Source organism: Aquarana catesbeiana, linkage group LG11, assembly GCF_042186555.1.
Source record: "Aquarana catesbeiana isolate 2022-GZ linkage group LG11, ASM4218655v1, whole genome shotgun sequence".
NCBI classification, from domain to species: Eukaryota; Metazoa; Chordata; class Amphibia; order Anura; family Ranidae; genus Aquarana; species Aquarana catesbeiana.
Window position 1 is genome coordinate 45,865,210 of NC_133334.1, and position 19,770 is coordinate 45,884,979.

General features: G+C 43.6%; 1 protein-coding gene across 2 annotated transcripts; it reads right to left on the reverse strand.

Annotated features, from left to right (window-relative positions):
• Positions 1-5,382: 5,382 nt before the first annotated feature.
• On the reverse strand, positions 5,383-19,092 carry SMIM38 (small integral membrane protein 38). 2 transcript variants are annotated; one of them, XM_073606047.1, is made up of 2 exons: positions 18,973-19,092; positions 5,383-5,928 (listed from the first exon to the last, which is right to left on the reverse strand). In XM_073606047.1, exon 2 carries the CDS (start codon positions 5,696-5,698, stop codon positions 5,501-5,503), a length of 198 nt encoding a protein of 65 aa, XP_073462148.1. In that variant the 5' UTR covers positions 5,699-5,928; positions 18,973-19,092; the 3' UTR covers positions 5,383-5,500. The 2 variants fall into 2 exon arrangements, with proteins under 2 accessions (XP_073462148.1, XP_073462149.1); XM_073606048.1 differs by lacking the exon at positions 18,973-19,092 and adding an exon at positions 15,789-15,878.
• Between the last annotated feature and the right edge of the window lie 678 nt (positions 19,093-19,770).

Consider the following 19,770-nt stretch of genomic DNA (forward strand, 5'->3'; position numbering starts at 1 on the left):
CTACATATTGGTGTTGGCCCAAACATGAGAGGCTGGATATCGTCTCTCTACTCGGCTCCCTCGGCGACGGTACGGGTGAACGAGTGGCGTTCTGACTTTTTTGACATCTCTAACGGGACGAGGCAGGGGTGCCCCCTGTCTCCACTAGTTTTTATTCTGACCCTTGAGCCGTTCATGTGTAGTGTCCGTGGGAATCCCAATATATCCGGGATCACGAAGTCCTCTGGGCAGCACAAAATCGCGGCCTTCGCCGACGACCTGATTTTTTTCGTCTCCAACCCACGGATCACATTGCCCAACATCTTGTCAGCTCTGAAGTTATATGGGGAAGTTTCAAATTTCAAAGTCAATTGTGCCAAGTCCGCAGTGTTGAATATCACAATACCAGCCACGGAAGCAACTAATATGAGCAAATCCTTCCCCTTCCGATGGGCGGAGAAATCTATCCGCTACCTGGGGGTGGACATCACTCCGGACTTGGCACACTTATATACCAGTAACTTCCTACCCTTACTACAGAGACTTAAGATAGATCTCCAGATGTGGCACAAACTAACCTTGACCTGGTTTGGGCGGTGTAACGCCCTGAAAATGACGGCCTTACCCCGAATTTTATATATACTCCAAACATTACCGATCAAATTACCAATGACCTTCTTTAAGCAAATTCAGTCTACTGTGAGGGAGTTTATCTGGTCTCATAAATCCCCCAGAACAAAAATGCAAACATTGACCAGACCTAAGGAGAAGGGGGGCATCGGACTCCCGGACATTTTCCGGTACTACCAAGCTGTCCACCTGGCTAGGATCGCCGATTGGCACTGCAACAGGGACTCCAAACAATGGGTGGGAATGGAAATAGAGGATTCCTCTGTCCCCTTACTCTCGGCCCCGTGGCTCATGTCCCCACCTCTGGCGGACTTGAGAACCCACCCGCTGATAGGAGCCACCCTCCTGGTGACGGGGAAAATATTCCGAACCACGGACCTATCACCGTTACCCTCCCCCATGACACTTATCATAGGTAACCCGGATTTCTCTCCCGGACTTACGAGCCGTAGATTGAGACAATTAATTACTTTTGAGAAGCAGTCCCTAGGTGAGATATGGCCCCGGGGAGAGCTCCCATCTGCCACCACTATCTCTAGCCTCATTGAACCTAGACAGTCTTAGCACTCTCCAGCTTAGACACTTTCTGAAGACTTTTCAGAAGATCCCCTATGTCCCTCGTGGTCACACTCCTCTCGAATCCCTTTGTAAATCTGGGGAACCTATAAGACACACACTCTCATTTATATACAGTCTTCTCACCAGTCAAGGGGAGGACACGATCCCAGAGTTCCTTCTGAAATGGGAAAGGGACCTGGAGATTCAGTTTTCCACACAACAATGGGAGAAGGTCTTGGTTTTGGCACACAGGTCCTCGATTGCGAGCCAGTATCCAGAATCGGGATACAAAATCCTGACCAGGTGGTACAGAGTCCCATACATGTTGCATAAAATGAACCCTTCGCTGTCGGATAGGTGTTGGAGATGTGACAGGGAGGTGGGAAGTATTTTACACATCTTTTGGTCGTGTCCGGTCCTGAGACCCTTTTGGGAGGAGGTGACTTCGACTATTCAAAGTTTGACCTCGGTCGAACTCAAAGATAACCCAGCTGCATGCCTCCTACACCTAACCGCAAGACCGATCCGTAAGTACAAGAAAACACTGACCATGCAACTTCTGAATGCAGCGAGAGCATGTATTCCAGCGCTATGGCGAGATCCCCTTCCACCAACCAGGGTCCTTTGGTATTCAAAAGTAAACTGTATCCTGCGTATGGAGGAACTTACTGCAACTATACAAAACAAGGAGGAACAATTCAATGACAAATGGAGACCCTGGAGATATTTTGTTGGTACTAACACATATCTACAGGAATTGGCTCAAACACAATCCCCGTCTACCTGAGATGAAAATCACGTAGATATTATCAAAACAAACACCTGTACACACCCCTATGGGGTCTGGCAGACGGGGCCGATGGGGGGGTGATGTCGCAGCCATTCCCTTCCAACCTCCTCTTTCTTGCCCTCTTCCCCTCCCTACCGCCAAGCCTTCCTGGTCTTTCTTCTACCCCGCTTTCCCTCCTATTTCTATTCTTTCTTCCACTATAGGCTCTTCTGTATTGACCAGCTCACCAAGCAGCCGTGGAGACGGCCATAACGAATTAAATGAGAAGATATTATTCATAGTGAGCGGGAAATATATACCTGTTTAGCATAAAACATACTTGCCTTCAATGGTTTAAACATTGCATTTCATATCAAAATTGTTTAATTTCAGTTAAAGGTTTATGCAAGGAGGCCCATCCGTAGGCAACCTTGATTTACCATATAAGGAAAAGTCATATGTTTGGCTAGAACATACTTATAGTACCACACTTGTTTGGTGGATAACCTGATTTTGGTCTACTGATTCAATGTATATGACTCAAAACGTGTCAATGTATGAAAATGTATGACCTGTCGTATTCTGGACTATGTATCTATGCCTTCTGTACAAAATAAAGGAATTAAAAAAAAAAAAAAAAAAACAGGCTAAGGGCAGGACAGTGATCGAGCTCTGCTGCTTAACCATATTGGGGAAATATGAGGTCACTGATTTGGCTGTGCTGTCTAAAAGCGCTGCCTGGAAAGCCAGACTGATTTTTCAGAATTACAAGTCCTTTGTATATACTGTACATTTGAAAGTGTGCATTCTGGGGTTTATCTTTAAGGAATAGATCCAATTTTAAGGGAGTAGAAAATAAATCCCCTCTTTGCTAAACCCACCACTGGGACTCTTTCCTGTTGTTGGAAAGAAAGAAAGAAAGAAAGAAAGAAAGAAAGAAAGAAAGAAAGAAAGAAAGAAAGAAAGAAAGAAAGAAAGAAAGAAAGAAAGAAAGAAAGAGAAAGGAAGGAAGGAAGGAAGGAAGGAAGGAAGAAAGAAAGAAAGAAAGAAAGAAAGAAAGAAAGAAAGAAAGAAAGAAAGAAAGAAAGAAAGAAAGAAAGAAAGAAAGAAAGAAAGAAAGAAAGAAAGAGGTTAACTATTAATTGTATTTATTTTGTTATTTGAATCATAATTTTAAAATAAATTAAAGGGAATGAAGGTGGGAGAGGAAGGGGGAAGGAAGGAAGGATGGATTTGTCACTGTGTATCTAAATGGCAGAAGCTCAGAGGGATGAGCCGCTAGACTACCACAGAAAACTTTTCCCCTCCCACTACCGGGACTCTTTTCTGTTGTTGGAAGAAAAGAAATAAAGAAAAAATTGTAATTAATTCATTTTTTTCTTGTTATTTGAATCATAATTTTAAAATACTGTAAATTCAAGTGGAGGAAGGTGGAGGAGGAAGGGGGAAGGAAGGAAGGAAGGAAAAAAGGAAGGATGGATTTTAGTTGCATAGTAGGTGAGGTTGAAAAAAGACACAAGTCCATCAAGTCCAACCTATGTGTGTGATTATATGTCAGTATTACATTGTATATCCCTGTATGTTGGGGTCCTTCAGGTGCTTATCTAATAGTTTTTTGAAACTATCGATTGACTATGACGACTTCATAGTAATACATAGTCAACTGAGGATGCTGGTCTATGGGGACTGGCTGTACTGTGGTTCTGTTAGGGTTGGATATTTAAATGGGACTCCATCAGGTCTCCAGGTAGAATCACTATTTAACAAGTAGGATTTTTTTGTTGTGTACACACATCATATTTTCTATGCAAATAACATTTCTATATTAGAACATGTTTTGTTTGAACATATTTGTTGCAATATCGATTGTATTCCAGTTGAGGCTAGTTTTATCTCAATTTTGTTTCACATTGACCTTTCGAGTTAATCTATTCCATCTTTATTTATCACCCTGGAATGTATGAGTCATTCTCATGTTTGATATTAGGATGCATTGCTTTCATTCCAGTGGTGAGGATATTAGTCATGACAGGCCTGCCAATTAGATTAATTATCTAAATTCATTGTTTATTTCATGTAATAAAGCTCTCACTGTGTAATATTTCCAATGACAATTAGATGCCAACATTCCTGACTTTGTACTGTAACTGGCTATATATTTAATAAGAACACCAAGCAAATCTAAAAAAAACACACAGTTACATATTAAATCATTAATTTAATTGTATTTGCACTAACTGCCTGCAATCCCCTGCAGACAGATAGACTGAGAATGAGAGTCGGTGGTCCTATGATTTTGCTCAGTGTTGCCATTCTCATGTTTTCAGGCATTGGGAGCCAAAATAGTAGCTGCTTTAGGCAGTTTACAGGAGGAGGACACTTGGAGAACCTCATAGGTGTGAAAATGCCAACTTACAGTCCAATGAGCAAACAGTGGGGATGAGTGAAATTTAAAGTTTTAGGTTCTCTGAAATTTTGGTAAAAATCAGGAGAATTAGACATTGGATTCAATGGAGTGAATATGGCAGGAAAAATGATGGCGTGTTTTAAAGGTGCAGTAAGCTTTAAATTCCTCCTGGGCATTATGAAAGCTCCTTCCAACTCTCTTGAAGCAATCCTTATGCCAAAAACATATTTGCCACATTGTTAACAGTTTTTTCCCAAATTAAAAAAGGAAATAAACCCCCCTGCCGCCAGTATCGGCAGTTACTGGCTGTCAAAATGACAGCCTGTAAATGCTTTGTGTTTCACAGAAGAAGCTACTGTCAAAATCGTGCTGCTCCTATGTAAAATGTTACTTGCAGATAGTCTACAAGTGTCAGAGAGTAAATAAAATTAATCAATGTATTGTTTCATTGTATTTACTATTTCATGTATATGTAGATCTAAGTTTGGGCCATTGATCTGCCTTTGACTTCACTTAAAGTGGAACTACACTGCTTCTGAGCACCAGAAACCAAAAACACAATTTAATTATTTTTTTGCAATTTAAGCAAACTCATTCATCCATCCATATCTCCATGTTTTATTTTGCTGAGAAATCACCATCTGCCCTTAGCTTAGGCATGCATGCAGGAAGGTGTTTGTACCTGAGAAAACCCCTCCTCCCCTCCTGAAGACTCCTGGGATGTATACCATCATTTGCCAGACCAGAAAACCAAAGTACTGTAGAAATGTAAAAAAAAAAATTTTAAAGCAAGCAATCAACTCCTTCTTCTTCTTTCCATTTAACTATTATTTTTCTGCTGATTTTTTATTACTATTTACATTTTTTATCATTAATATACATTTACTTATTTATTTATATCTGTTTTTATTTGTTTAAAGAAAAATGAGGGTTGCATCACAAGAAAAGGTACAATTTTTTTTTCACTGGAAATAATGTTGCCATTCTTTGTACCAAAAACATCATGTTAGAGTAATTTTAAATGGGAGAAATTAGAATATAAACTTTATATATTTTATTTACAGTAAAATTACTTTTTCAAAAAAAATTAACACTGGTCAAAACTGGAAAAAAAAATCCTCACTGCATTATAGCAATTAAAAGGGATGAGTTGAGTTCTAATCATTCCAGTCTTTCTTTGGCCTATTAGGGAACCTTTTGGAAAGTTTGTAGTCAATGTATGCACTCACACAAGACCCTAAGAGGAACCTGGAAAGTATAATAATCATAAGCAAAAATACCAAAATCCAAGACTCCATGTTTATAGATGACTCTAATTTTATGGGTATGACATAAGGAAGTCTCTGTCCGCGCATATGATGGTGGCAGTTTTGTAATTTGGAACCGGTGGTAAAAATCTGAAAAGTTATGGTAATTTCTCAAGCCAGCAGTTGACAGTCAATCTCCAGATTTGGCTTGTACAGTACACTCAGGATTTACGCCAAACAGCCTCCGGTTGTCAGACTTAGCGTAGCGAAAGAAGTCTGAATTTCTCACAAAGAGGTCAGCGCCTGGATTATAGTTCTTGATGCTTTGTCCACTGGCACTAGAAATAAAAAAGGTGGCATGTGTTTTAGAGTTCAGTTTTGTCCATCTACATCTTGGTTTTTTCCATAGCATTCTTTTTGACTAAAGACTTGTCTAACTGAGAAGAAGGATGGGAGGGTGAGATCAGTCTATTGCAAATGGATTTTGCACCAGATGAGGCCGGTTCCCCACACGTCACCTATCTGCCTGGAGAAAACCAATTTTTGTAAACTGTTCAAGAACCCTTACCAGTTCATTATGTTGCAGGTATTGTCACCTCCAGTGATATCACCTTACTATGACATTATTGCCTCATTTACACTGCAAGGTTCATCAAAAGTCTAGCAAATACTTTTCTCTTTACAACAATGTTTATTGAAGTTTTGAAAAAAACGGGTAAGTACAAAACAGTACAATCATTTTCCTTGGTCCATCTCAGCGTACAGTACTGGTTACAAAAGATAAGATGTTATTAATCAGTAGCATAAAACCCATAGGTAACCCATTAGGAGGTTAGATAGCCGAGTCATCGTTTACATGGATCTGTGACAGGTTATGAACTTCTTGAACATGTTCTTCAAAGAACAAGGCCTCTGAAGAAAATAAAAACCCCAATAAGAACAAAACCCATATCTGTATATATATATCAACATAATATAAACATCAACCTATTTGACTCAGTAGGCCTCTTCAAAACCCCTCACCATTTTATCTGGTGATGAGGCCACACGAGATCAACAATTGCGTAGGAGTAATACCAGTGTCTAAAAAGAAGAGATGGAAAGCGAAAAGAAAAGAGAAAAAGAAGAGTTTAGTAAAGCAAAGGACTAAGTACAAGACGTGCATCCGCTATCCAGTGTATAAAAAGGTCCCTCAGACCAGTTCAGGGGGGGTCCCAAAAGGTATTTTAATCCATGGATCCCATGTCTTCTCAAAATAGGTCAGCTTTCCCTGAGAGTAGCCACCATGCATTCATTGATCCTGATCCACATCAGAATCCAGTGAATTCTTGCGGCTGATTGTACAGGTGGATGTGGACAGTTGAGCTTGCTCCGTCTCTACAAACCAATGACAGTGGCCGTAGCTGTCCGCTGGTGTTCGGATGTAACTGCACAGCCAGAGATTAGCTGTGGTTAGAGACAGATAATCTCCTCTGGATGCAAGTTGCTTGCTCTGCATCCACCTTTACATTCCACCCCAAGAATCTTCCGAAATCTTGCAACAACTTGCACTTTTTTGCAGCATAAATGAGGCCTTATTACGACTGTGATGTCACAGGTGCCAGCAAACCCACTCATCCTGTTCCTCACCCCTTTGCTAGGAATTAAAGCCTTCAAGCTTGATATTTTATTTTTGCCATTATGAGGCTGCATAAATCCACTGGTTTGAGACCAGCAGAAAAATCAGCGTTATGTAATTATCTCTCCAAAATGACAAAAGCAACTTTACTTGTCTTTAGTGGTCCTTTAATTAGCTTCCGAGAATAGTGACCAGGAATCTCCTATGTATAAGGCTGCCTCTTTCATGTGAGCTATTGGATAAACAGGACGCTGAATATATAAACCATTACCCCTGCTTATGTTACAGCCAGAGGACTCTTAATTCACATTATTGTTACACATCAGAAGATTCTGTAATCCGTACAATAACTGCAAATAAATAAAAAGCAAAATAAAATAAATTGACTTTGATAATGCACTTATGATGTATGACTGTAGGTGGCCTGTTCTCATCATAACCACTTTAAGACCCAGCCTTTTACTGACATTTGTTGTTTACAAGTAAAAATCTGTATTTTTTGCTAGAAAAATACTTAGAACCCCCAAACAGTATATATATATATATTTTTTTAGCAGAGACCCTAGAGAATAAAATGGCGGTTGTTGCAACATTTTATGTTACACTGTATTTGCGCAGTGGTCTTTCAAACACAATTTTTTGGGAAAAAATACACTTAAAGCGTAACTCCACTTTTTTCGAGAAAAAGACACCCCCCTGGATGCTCTATGTGCAATGGGCCGTCTTAATAGCATCATGGGCCCCAGAGCAAAGTAATGCTCTGGGGCCCCTACAATGAAGACATCGCAGGTAAACAGACATCAGGTAGGTAGGAGGCAGACAAGCGGAGCTTCCCCTTTTGGGTGGAGCTCTGCATTAACGACATGAACAATCATTCTGTACAGCAAAGAAACAGTGGGAACATACTACACACATACTACATACAATACAACAAAGTAACAAAGCTGTCCTGTGCATGTAATATATCTACTAGAGTGATGCCTCCCCAGCATTATGGCCCCTCTACACCCCAGATATCTCCCCAGAACTCTGACCCCTCTACACCAAAGATATCCCCCAACACTCTGACCCCTCTACACCCCAGATATCTTCCCAGCACTCTGACTCCTCTACACCCCAGATATCTCCCCCCCCAGCACTCTGACCCCTCTACACCCCATATATCCTCCTAGCACTCTGACATCTCTACATCCCAGATATCCCCCCAGCACTCTGACCCCTGTACATCCCAGATATCCCCCAAGCACTCTGATCCCTCTACACCCCAGATATCCCCCCAGCACTTTGACCCCTCTACACCCCAGATATCCCCCCAGCATTCTGATCCCTCTACACCCCAGATTTCCCCCCCAGCACTCTGACCCCTGTACACCCCAGATATCCCCCCAGCACTTTGACCCCTCTACACCCCAGATATCCCCCCAGCACTCTAATCCCTCTACACCCCAGATTTCCCCCCAGCACTCTGACCACTCTACACCCCAGATATCCCCCCCAGCACCTTGATCCCTCTACACCCCAGATAACCCCCCAGCACTCTGTCCCCTCTACATCCCAGATATCCCCCCCAGCACTCTGACCCCTCTACACCCCAGATACCTCCCCCCAGCAATCTGATCCCTCTACACCCCAGATAACCCCCCAGCACTCTGTCCCCTCTACATCCCAGATATCCCCCCCAGCACTCTGACCCCTCTACACCCCAGATACCTCCCCCCAGCAATCTGATCCCTCTACACCCCAGATATCCCCCCAGCACTCTGACCCCTCTACACCCCAGATATCCCCCAGCACTCTGACCCCTCTACACCCCAGATATCCCCCCAGAACTGTGACCGCTCTACACCCTAGATATCCCCCCAGCACTCTGACCCCTCTACACCCCAGATATCCAACCAGCACTATGATCCCTCTACATCCCAGATATCCCCCCAGCACCCTGACCCCTCTACACCCCAGATATCCCCCAGCACTCTGACCCCTCTACACCCCAGATATCCCCCCAGAACTCTGACCCCTCTACACCCTAGATATCCCCCCAGCACCCTGACCCCTCTACACCCTAGGTATTTCCCCCCAGCACTGTTACCATATACAATAAGATACCCCTTGTATTGTGACCCCACTACATTCCTGATACCTCCTACACTGTGGCCTCTCTACATCCCTGATGCCTCTAGCACTATAGCTACCCAAGCTACCCCAAACATTGCTACCCCTTATACACCCCAGATCCACCCTTGGCATTGTTTTCCCCCATACACCCTTGATATCCCCCAGCCAGGGGCGGATCCAGGGGGGGGGCAACAGGGCAATTGCCCCCCCCCCCGAAATAGTCGCACTGACAATCTCATATGTCATTGTGCCTCTGCCCGCAGCCCGAGTCTCTCTCTCACATCAGCCAATCAGCAGCGCCGAGAGAGAGACTCGTTTAATGTAGTTACGGCTGCACTGACTCTGACCAGGATAGTAGGAGGAGGAGTGGGTGGAGCCTCTTCCCTGCACTCGTTGCTAACACCGGGGCCGCCCGGCGTCTAGCAACGAGTGACATCAGAGAGTCACATCGGCAGTGGCGTATCTGGAGTATGGCAGCCATGGGCGCCATGGGGGGGGCGGCAAAAAGCCACCCCCGCATGAAAAAACCTTCACCCGTCCTCCCGCGGCCGCCTCCCGCAACCATGTAGCTTCCGGCGCCGCGGCCGGCCTGCAGGAGCACGGCGCCGGCACAGCAATTGCTTCTTGGCCTGGGGAGGCGAGTGACAGGCGCCTCCATTATGGATTACGGCCAATGACTGGCCAGACCGGATCCACGTAAGGTAGGGTAACAGTGTCCCTCGGTGCGGCATAATCTTCTCCACTGAGGAGCGGGGAATGTGGCATGAGGTGAGGAGGAGAAGGAATGGTTGAGGGCACGACGGAAAACCCCCAGCAGCAGCACCAAGGATAGCAGAGTTAGTGTTGGCTCCAGTGACTGGGCAGGCAGCAGGGAGATTACATTATCTCTCTGCTGCCTGACTCTGGGAGTCTGGGAAACAGCAATAGACAACCAAAACACCACCTTAGCAGGCAAGTGGCAATCCGCAAGGTGTGGCAGGTGACGTGGCAAGTGGCAATCCGCAAGGTGTGGCAGGTGACGTGGCAAGTGGCAATCTGCATCTGGTGGCAGGCAAGTGACAATCCACAAGGTGTGACAGGCGACGTGGCAAGTGGCAATCCGCAAGGTGTGGCAGGTGACATGGCAAGTGGCAATCCACAAGGTGTGGCAGGTGACGTGGCAAGTGGCAATCCGCAAGGTGTGGCAGGTGACGTGGCAAGTGGCAATCTGCAAAGTGTGGCAGGTGACGTGGCAAGTGGCAATCCGCAAGGTGTGGCAGGTGACGTGGCAAGTGGCAATCTGCATCTGGTGGCAGGCAAGTGACAATCCGCAACGTGTGACAGGTAACGTGGCAAGTGACACACTCAGGGCTCCCACTGATTCTGCATTATGGTGAGTTGAACTATTTCATTTTATATTACAATGTATATTACAATTATATTATGCCGGGATGATTGAAGCGCAAATACCAGCCGTTTCCCCGATAAATTGCCCACAAAGAAAACTGATTTTCTGGCAGTGCCCCTCCCGAGACTAGACTCTGGATCTGCCCCTGCCCCCAGCACCATTATTCGATCCATTGTATTACCCCCTTTTCCAGTGGAGATACAGTGCATGTAAACTTTTGGCTATGTGCCCACCTCCAGCATTGGACTCACCTATAGCGATCAAGCAGGCAGAAGGAGGGGCAGAAGAGGGAGCATTCATTCAGTGCAAACTGGCTGGACAGCTGGGCTCACCATGACACCATCCACAATGCTACTTCTGCAGGTGGGCTCTAAGCAGCTCACACTCCAGCTCCTACCCTGCGGCCTCCGAATCCAGAGCATTCAAGCCGCATGGGGCGGTGTCAGAGCATCACTGGCGCTCCGGCCCTGCCCCTCCCTGCTGGCTGTGAAATAATAGGTATCGTTCTTCACAGTACAGCGCACCGATGCCAGCCTGCCTCCCCTGTGTATCCATCACTCTCAGTGCCATTATGGGGCCCCCAATTTTGGCTCAAGGACCAGCTGCTTTGGGGAAAGTGCAGGGGCTCCCCGTGCAGCTGGGGCCCCTGGGCAGTGCCCAGGTGTGCCCACTCATTAAGACAACCCTGTGTGCATTGCAAGGATTATAACAAACTTTGTTGCAGATTCCTACCTTTTGTTATTCTGAAGTAATCCATGTGTATTTGTCTGTGCCTCTGTACTGAATGGGTCTAATGGGAGTGGTTTCATAATTATCAGTCAGCTGTGGCAGCTGCAGAGCACTAATGAGGAAATCTGTTGGGCCTGCATCCCTTTAGTCGTGTTCCTATTGAAAGTATTTCTCCAAAAATTAAATTTTTGTTGCAGAGGATGCCTGAAATCTGACTTGTATCTTAGGCAGACTTCTGGGAAAATTGGTGAGCCAATCACACAAGCAGGAAATTATGTTTCTGGGGGTTGGTCAGTATACATTCTGTATACAGAACAACTCCAGGTAGCCATATTGCAGTGCATTCTCCGAAAATGGCTGCAGATTGAAAAGGAAAGGTAATTTTAATAACATTCAATTACAATATGATTAGTGTCAAAGTTATATGCGCTATATTATTTTTTCTTTATTTGCTATTTTTTTCCCCATGAAAGTGGAGTTACCCTTTAAATGAATTAAAAAAAACAGTAAAGTTAGCCCAGTTGTTTTGTATAATGTGTAGGATGATGTTACGTCGAGTAAATATATATCTAAAATGTTGTGCTTTTAAATTGCGCACACTCGTGGCATGGTGGTACTTTAAAATCTCCATAGGTGACGCTTTAAAATGTTTTACAGGTTACTTGTTTAGAGTTACAGAGGAGGTCTAGTGCTAGAATTATTGCTCTCATTCTAACATTCCAGGCGATAACTCACATGTGTGCTTTGAACACTGGTTACATATGTGGGCGTGACTTATGTATACAATCACTTCTGCGTGCGAGCTCGCAGGATTAAATTTTTTTTTTTTTATTTTACTTTTTTTTTTTGCACTGTCCCTTTAATTTGTTATCACTTTTATTCCTATTACAAGGTAGGTAATCCCTTGTAATAGAAATAAGCGTGACAGGTATTTTTTATTGAGAGATCTGGGGTCAAAAAGACCCCAGATCTCTCATTTACCTTAAAGGCAAAAAAAAAAAAAAAAAAAAAAAAAAAATGACATTTTGACTTAAAAAAAAAAAAAAAAAATCCTGTCGATCTGCCCGTAAATCGGAGTGGACGTCGGAGGGTGACTGGTCTTGTCTCCGCCCCTCCTGTAGCTTCCTGCAGGCAGTATCTAGTGGGTGGAGCCTGCTGGGCCCCTCCCACAGCTCTTCTCACTGCATAGGCTATGTACAGCACAGTGATGATGTCACCAACACTTTTATAAGGTATGCAAAGACATTTGGGGCACATCTGGAATTTAAATAATATTCTGAGTGCCACAGAAGTAATAAAAAGAAACTTCTAGTGATTGTAAATGCTTGATTTTTTCTTTTATTAAAATACTATAACAAACATATCATACTTACCTGCTCTCTGTGTAATGGTTTTGCACAGGGCAGCCCCAATCCTCCTCTTCTCAGATCCCCTGCCAGTGCTCCTGGCTCCTCATACCCTCCAAGTGGCTTGCTATGGGGGGCACTCGTGTGAGCTTGCTCCTAAGCCTCGCTGTGTGCATCTATCGACACAGACATCGGGACTTGGCCCCACCCCCCACACCCTCATCCCTGGCTGTAATCGACAGCAGCAGGAGCCAATGAGGAGGGAGAAATCCAAGAGAGCCTCTGCTCTTATGCACATTGCTGGATCGAGATTGCACTCAGGTAAGTATGAAGGGGGGGGGGGGGGCTGGGGGGGTAACCACATGCAGAAGATTTTAATGCATAGATTGCTTTAACCACTTCAGCCCCAGAAGGATTTACCCCCTTCCTGACCAGAGCATTTTTTTGTGATTCAGAACTGCGTCATTTTAGCTGACAATTGCGCGGTTGTGCGACATTGTACCCAAATAAAATTGACGTCCTTTTTTACCCACAAATAGAGCTTTCTTTTGGTGGTATTTGATCACCTCTGCGGTTTTTATTTTTTGCGCTATAAACAAAAAAAAGCGACAATTTTGAAAAAAAGCAATATTTTTTACTTTTCGCTATAATAAATATCCCCCAAAAATATGTAAAAAAAACTAATTTCTTCCACAGTTTAGGCCAATATGTATTCTTCTACATATTTTTGGCAAAAAAAATCGAAATAAGTGTATATTGATTGGTTTGCGCAAAAGTTATAGCGTCTACAAAATAAGGGATAGATTTATGGCATTTTTATTGTTATTTTTTTTTTTATTAGTAATGGCAGCGATCTGAGATTTTTATTGCGACTGCGACATTGTGGCGGACAGACACTATTTTGGGACCATTGACATTTATACAGCGATCAGAGCTACAAATAGCCACTGATTAGTGTATAAATGTCACTGGCAGGGAAAGGGTTAAGCACTAGGGGGCGATCAAGGGGTTAAGCGTGTTCCCTGGATGTGTTCTAACTGTAGGGGAGATGGGCTCACTACAACATGACAGAGATCACTGCTCCCGATGACAGGGAGCAGTAGATCTCTGTCATGTTGCTAGGCAGAACAAGGAAATGCCTTGTTTACATAGGCATCTCCCCGTTCTGCCTCTCCTCACCACAATCGCTGGCTGCCGACGTGCGCCCGCTAGGCGTGAATTTCAAAGGGACGTATGGGTATGCCCTTTTGCCTGCCCGTGCCATTCTGCTGACGTAAATTGAGATGCGGCGGTCGGCATGTGGTTAAAGGGTAACGCCACTGTCGTGGGGGAAAAAAATAGCAAATAAAAGAAAAAAATAATATAGTATATACAATTGCGACACAAGTCATATTATAATTGAATGTTATTAAAAATGAACTTTCCTTTTCAATCTGCAGTGCTGTAATTTTCTGAAAATGCAATAAGGCTACCTGGAGGTGTTCTGTATACAGAATGCCCCCCAGAAACATCATTTCCTGCTTTGTGATTGGCTCACCGATTTTCCCAGAAGTCTACACTAAGATACAAGTCAGATATCAGACATCCCCTGCAACAAAAAATTTAATTTTTAGCGAGATACTTTCAATAGGAAATCACGTCTAAAGGGATGCAGACCCTTCAATTTTCCTCATTAGTGCTGTGCAGGTGCAGCAGCTGATTGATAATTATGAAACCACTCCCATTAGATTCACTTTCCCACATGGATACAGATAAACACACAGGGATTTCTTTAGGGCACTTTCACACTGAGCAGCGCTGGGCATCAGCGGTAAAGAGCCACTTTTTTTTTACCTTCGTTTTTGTGGCGCTTTTAACCCCCGCTAATGACCGAAAAAGGGTTAAAGGCACCGCAAAGTGCTGCCAAAGCGCTGGCAAAGTGCTGCTGCGGCGGTGCTTTGCGGGTGCTTCGGTGGCACTGCCCATTCAGCATTAGCATAGCACTATAGCGCCTGTAAAGCGCCTCAGTGTGAGAGGGGTCATAGAATAACAAAAGGTAGGAATCTGCAACAAAGTTTGTTAAAATGCTTGCAATGTACATAGATCACCCAGAGGGGAATGTTTTTTTATCAACAAAAGTGGAGTAGCGCTTTAAGGTAAAAACTCTTCTGCCTTTAGAACCACTTTAAGCTTGAAGAAACACATGAGCTTCTTTGGGGCAAAATTGCCTGTTTTGGGCCAATAGACTTTATTGGGAGTGCGTGAAAAACACTTAAAACATGTTTTTCAGGAGTTCCCATTTGAATTTCTATGGGGCTGAAAATGCACGATTCTGCTCCTGTACTACAAATCGGGCTTACACCAAGGGGACTACTTAAATAAAAATTCAGTGTGAGGATCTCTCCCGCATTCTCTCAGCTGTGATTCCTGCATTATGCCAAAATACGTTTATTTTCTATAGTCAACGGCTCCATCCAGTGGCCATAAAGCTGCATTTTCCCAATTTAGGTATTTCAGGAAAATATCACATCCTGACCACTAGATGGAGCCGACTATCATAGGAAATAAACATATTAGGCAAAAATTATTTGTGACAGCTCAGCGAATGCTTAAGACATTTGCAAAAATTTTTTAAATAGACCCCCCCCCCCTCCTTAGTGTGAATAGGATCTATTTAAGAAAAGAGATCTTTATTTCCCTTGTTCAGCTAATTACCTTGTGCTAAAATTATTCGCACTCTATATTTTGTCCTATTTACCATGATCACTGAGAGTGAAAGTAAACCCGAATTCTGATTTGGAACCAGAACAGGAATAAAAGGGAAATCTTCCAATGGAGACAACATACCTCCCCACATTTTGAGATGGGAATGAGGGACACCTACTAACAAATGTATGTAGACATAGGACACGCCCCCCTGCCACACCCCCTTAAAGGAAAATTAACCAAAAAAAAAAAAAAGGTTAATTAAATCCACAAGGACTTTTTTTACCCTGCCCACCCCCTGATCCCTGCTGTACTTACCTCCAGGGATGCTGAGCTCATACCTCTCAACTTTTTGAGATGGGAATGAAGGACACCTATCAGCAAAAGTATGCAGGCATAGGACACACCCCCTGCCACACCCCTTAAAGGAGAATTGTACAAAAACACAAGATTAATTAAACCCACAAGTGCTTTTTTTTACCTCTACTCTTCCTTTATATTTGCTCTTAAAATGTACAAATGCAGCAATTTAGAAATCAGATGAAAGGTTTAGCACTGGGAAACACTTTTTGAAAGATAAAAAGTGCATTTTATATACATCTATATAGATCAGACCAAAATGAGGGACAAATGAGGAGGAATGAGGGACAGAGGGACATTGCTCCAAATCAGGGACTGTCCCTCGAAATCAGGGACAGTGGGAGCTATGGAGACACTAATTCTGGTGGCACCTCAGGATTCCCTCACTTACTGTTTTAGCTATGGGACAGGAAGTGAAGGGAAGTCTCCCTAACGGTACACAGAGGACAAAAAATAAATAAAAAATATCCAGAATGAAAAAAGAAGTTTTGTTATTAGTTCTACTTTAAAATATAAATACATTTTAAGGAAATTGCTAAGAGTTCCCATTAAAGTGTACAGTATGTCTAGGCCGAACATTATTTTCTTACTTTCAGTTAGAGAGTCAGAGTCAGATGATGAGATCTATGTAAATGAATTACAGTATGGATGTATATTTGATGATCCATTTCTGACTTTTGTCACAACAACCAAATTGGCAGATTTAACACATGAATACATCCTGTATGATCATGTGTATTTACAGTGACTAATAGAATTTGGCTGACTACATTAGCAGCTCATAAGATTAGAATGTAACTCACTTATGTGTGTGCTGAGGTTTAAAAGGCAATTTAGAAAATTCTCGGTGGGAGAGTCATCTCATTGATCCGAATCTGTGTTCTGGTCATTCATTCCCGGGCGCACACTGCCCTAAATATTACCATCCCTAGGTGCATCGTCCAGCCTTGTCCAGCTGCAGCAACTTGCAGCCTTTCATAGAGTTTGACAGGCTGGCAGCGGTGAGGCTGGACAGTGCCCCTGCGTCTAAATGGGCTAAAGAGGCACAGGGTCAAGGACAGGCTGAAATACGCAGTGCTTACATACACTATGCCGTCAAAAGTATTGGGACGCCTGCCTTTACACACACATGAACTTTAATGGAATCCCAGTCTTAGTCCGTAGGGTTCAATATTGAGTTGGCAACAAACATTTTCAACTCTTCTGGGAAGGCTGTCCACAAGGTTTAGGAGTGTCTATGAGAATGTTTGACCATTCTTCCAGAAACACATCTGCCACTGTGCCCATCAAATGCTGCCACTGTGCCCATCAAATGCTGCCACTGTGCCCATCAAATGCTTTCAAATGCTCCCACTGTGCCATCAAATGCTGCTACTGTGCCGTCAAATGCTGCCACTGTGCCATCAAATGCTCCCCCTGTGCCCATCGAATGCTGCCACTGCCCCCCCCCCCCCCCCCTGACGTCTGCCCAGCACTTACCCTGTCTCGGTGGGTCAACGGGTGACGGCGGCGGGCGGTGTCCTCCATGCTCCTCCATGTCCTTGATGTCTTCTCCTCCCATCCTCTCCTATGATTGGATGCCTGTCCAATCACAGCACCTGTCATTTCAGCCAAACAGGTGATGGGTAACAGACCCGAGCACCTGATTGGCAGAGAGGCGGTTCAGTGTTAAGAAAGCAACTAATCATTTGCTTTTCTAACACAGCTGGGTGAACTGTGAGCGCATGGCTCTAGGGCCTATGGCTCTAATCAGGTGCTTCAAAAATACCCCCCGCCACTGTAATTCAGGCACCCAGCTTGCAAAAAGGGGCTGGGTGCCTAAATAAGGGGTGTCAGCGGCGGCCATGGTTAGATTCATGCAATGCATGAATCTATCTATTGGTGATAGAGGGGGTGGCTGGAGAGAGGGGGCGGACCTGGATGCACCGCCACTGTCAGGCACTGATGTTGGACAAGAAGGCCTGGCTCGCAGTCTACGCTCTTATTCATCCCAAAGATGTTCTATTGGGTTAAGGTGCAGCCCAGTTAAATTCCTCAGGACACGTTTTACAGCTCAGGTGGGGATGCAGGGAGGCTTCCTTTGGTTCAAGGAATTTGCGAGAAAATTAAATTTTGTTTTGATTTGTTTAAATTTGTTATGATTAGTGAATATCGATCTTCTTTTACCTATAGTGACCACATTATGCAGTGCTTATTGGAAGTCTCCTGAGAAAGCCATTGCATGGCGAAACATGTAGAGCATGAAGCTACTGCTGGTTACTCATATGATGGCTATTGTATGATGACACTGTGATGTTTTTTAGATATTTTGTATCCATAAATTCAATATATTTTTTATATGTTTGACTATTATATTTTCTTGGGCACCCTAAAAATCCCATTTCCTTTCCTCTGCCAATATATGTATTCATAGGGATGTAGTGCCCTTTTGATTATCCAACTTCCAGAAATTCACAATATTTACATGAATTAGTGAGTTTGGGGTGGAGGAACTTGACTGGCCTGCACAGAGCCCTGACCTCAACCCGACAGAACACCGTTGGGATGAATTAGAGTGGAGACTGCGAGCCAGGCCTTCTCGTCCAACATCAGTGCCTGATCTCACAAATGCGCTTCTGGAAGCATGGTCAAACATTCCCATAGACACACTCCTAAACCTTGTGGACAGCCTTCCAGGAAGAGTTGAAGCTGTTATAGCTGCAAAGGATGGGCCAACTCAATATTGAACCCTACGGACTAAGACTGGGATGCTATTAAAGTTCATGTGCGTGTAAAGGCAGGCGTCCCAATACTTCTGGTAATATAGTGTATTCTATTATATCCAAAATTGAACACTTAGACTTCAAACTTGCATGCTATGTACAAAAGCAGTTGCAGCTGTAACAGTAGCACTAATCATAATACAAATATGATCTTGTGATACAGTCAGATGATACTGAAGATTAAAGAAAGTAATATTGATTAATGTTTCCTTGGTCACATATGACATTCATTTGTTAGACATAAAGATAATATTGTATACCTTTCATGACCCAATACACTGATCCATTTTAGCTATTAAAAGGCCCCATGACTGTGTTATTCACATCACAGCAGGTCGCCCCATGCTATAGTTGACCCAAATAAAATGAGTTTTACTTACTTATTCGGAACACTTTCTAAGCCAGTTGCATCTTCTTCATGATATTAGATCTCAACTGAAAGTCACAATGAGAGGGGCAGTAGATGACTTTATGCAAGTTCCCATGATGCATTGCCCAATGATTAGAAGTTAGGAAAAGAGTCAAAGTGACAAGCTAAGTCAACAGTATACCATTTTTTCTTTACATTTGATAGCAGGTGTCACCTTGAGACTTTCTCTGTGGTGAAAGTGTAAATTGAAATTATCTGTAGCAATAACTCTCGGTGGAGCTGCTGGTTTAAGCGGGCTTGTTACCTTCACTCTCGACACCCCTGCTTCACCGCCACCAGGTCTAGGGTTCCGTTGAGTTTACCTCTGGACGATAAAAGTACCAACTCTTGTGTATGTTTTTAATGCTTTATTGAACCAAGTAATGAAGGAAGTAGCAGGAAAGAGGCAGCAGGGAAGCTACAGGGAAGCTCAAATACCTTTCTTTAGGATTCTTGAGAACGTCCTTTAAAGTTGAATATTGTAATCAGGTGCAATCCCCTTGTGGGACACAATCTTTGCTCACCTGGATAGGCCTCTCTCACTTGCCTAGCAGCCAGTACGTAGCACAAACAAAAGTCTCTGCCACAGACTTGCTTGAAATAAATCCGTACAATCCACTGCCACAGGATGTATTAAACTTTGCGGTGAATGTCAGACACAGTACTTGGACCTCTAAGCCAACCCGGCAGTACTATGCTGTAGAACTACTTTAGGATACGTCCTCCAACCGAGTCACCAGGCCCCTCTCCAGACCAGCACTCTGCATGA

Bases quoted from the DNA above. Each gene is read 5' to 3' on its own strand.
- SMIM38 (XM_073606047.1), bottom strand. From the start codon at position 5,698: ATGCGCGGACAGAGACTTCCTTATGTCATACCCATAAAATTAGAGTCA.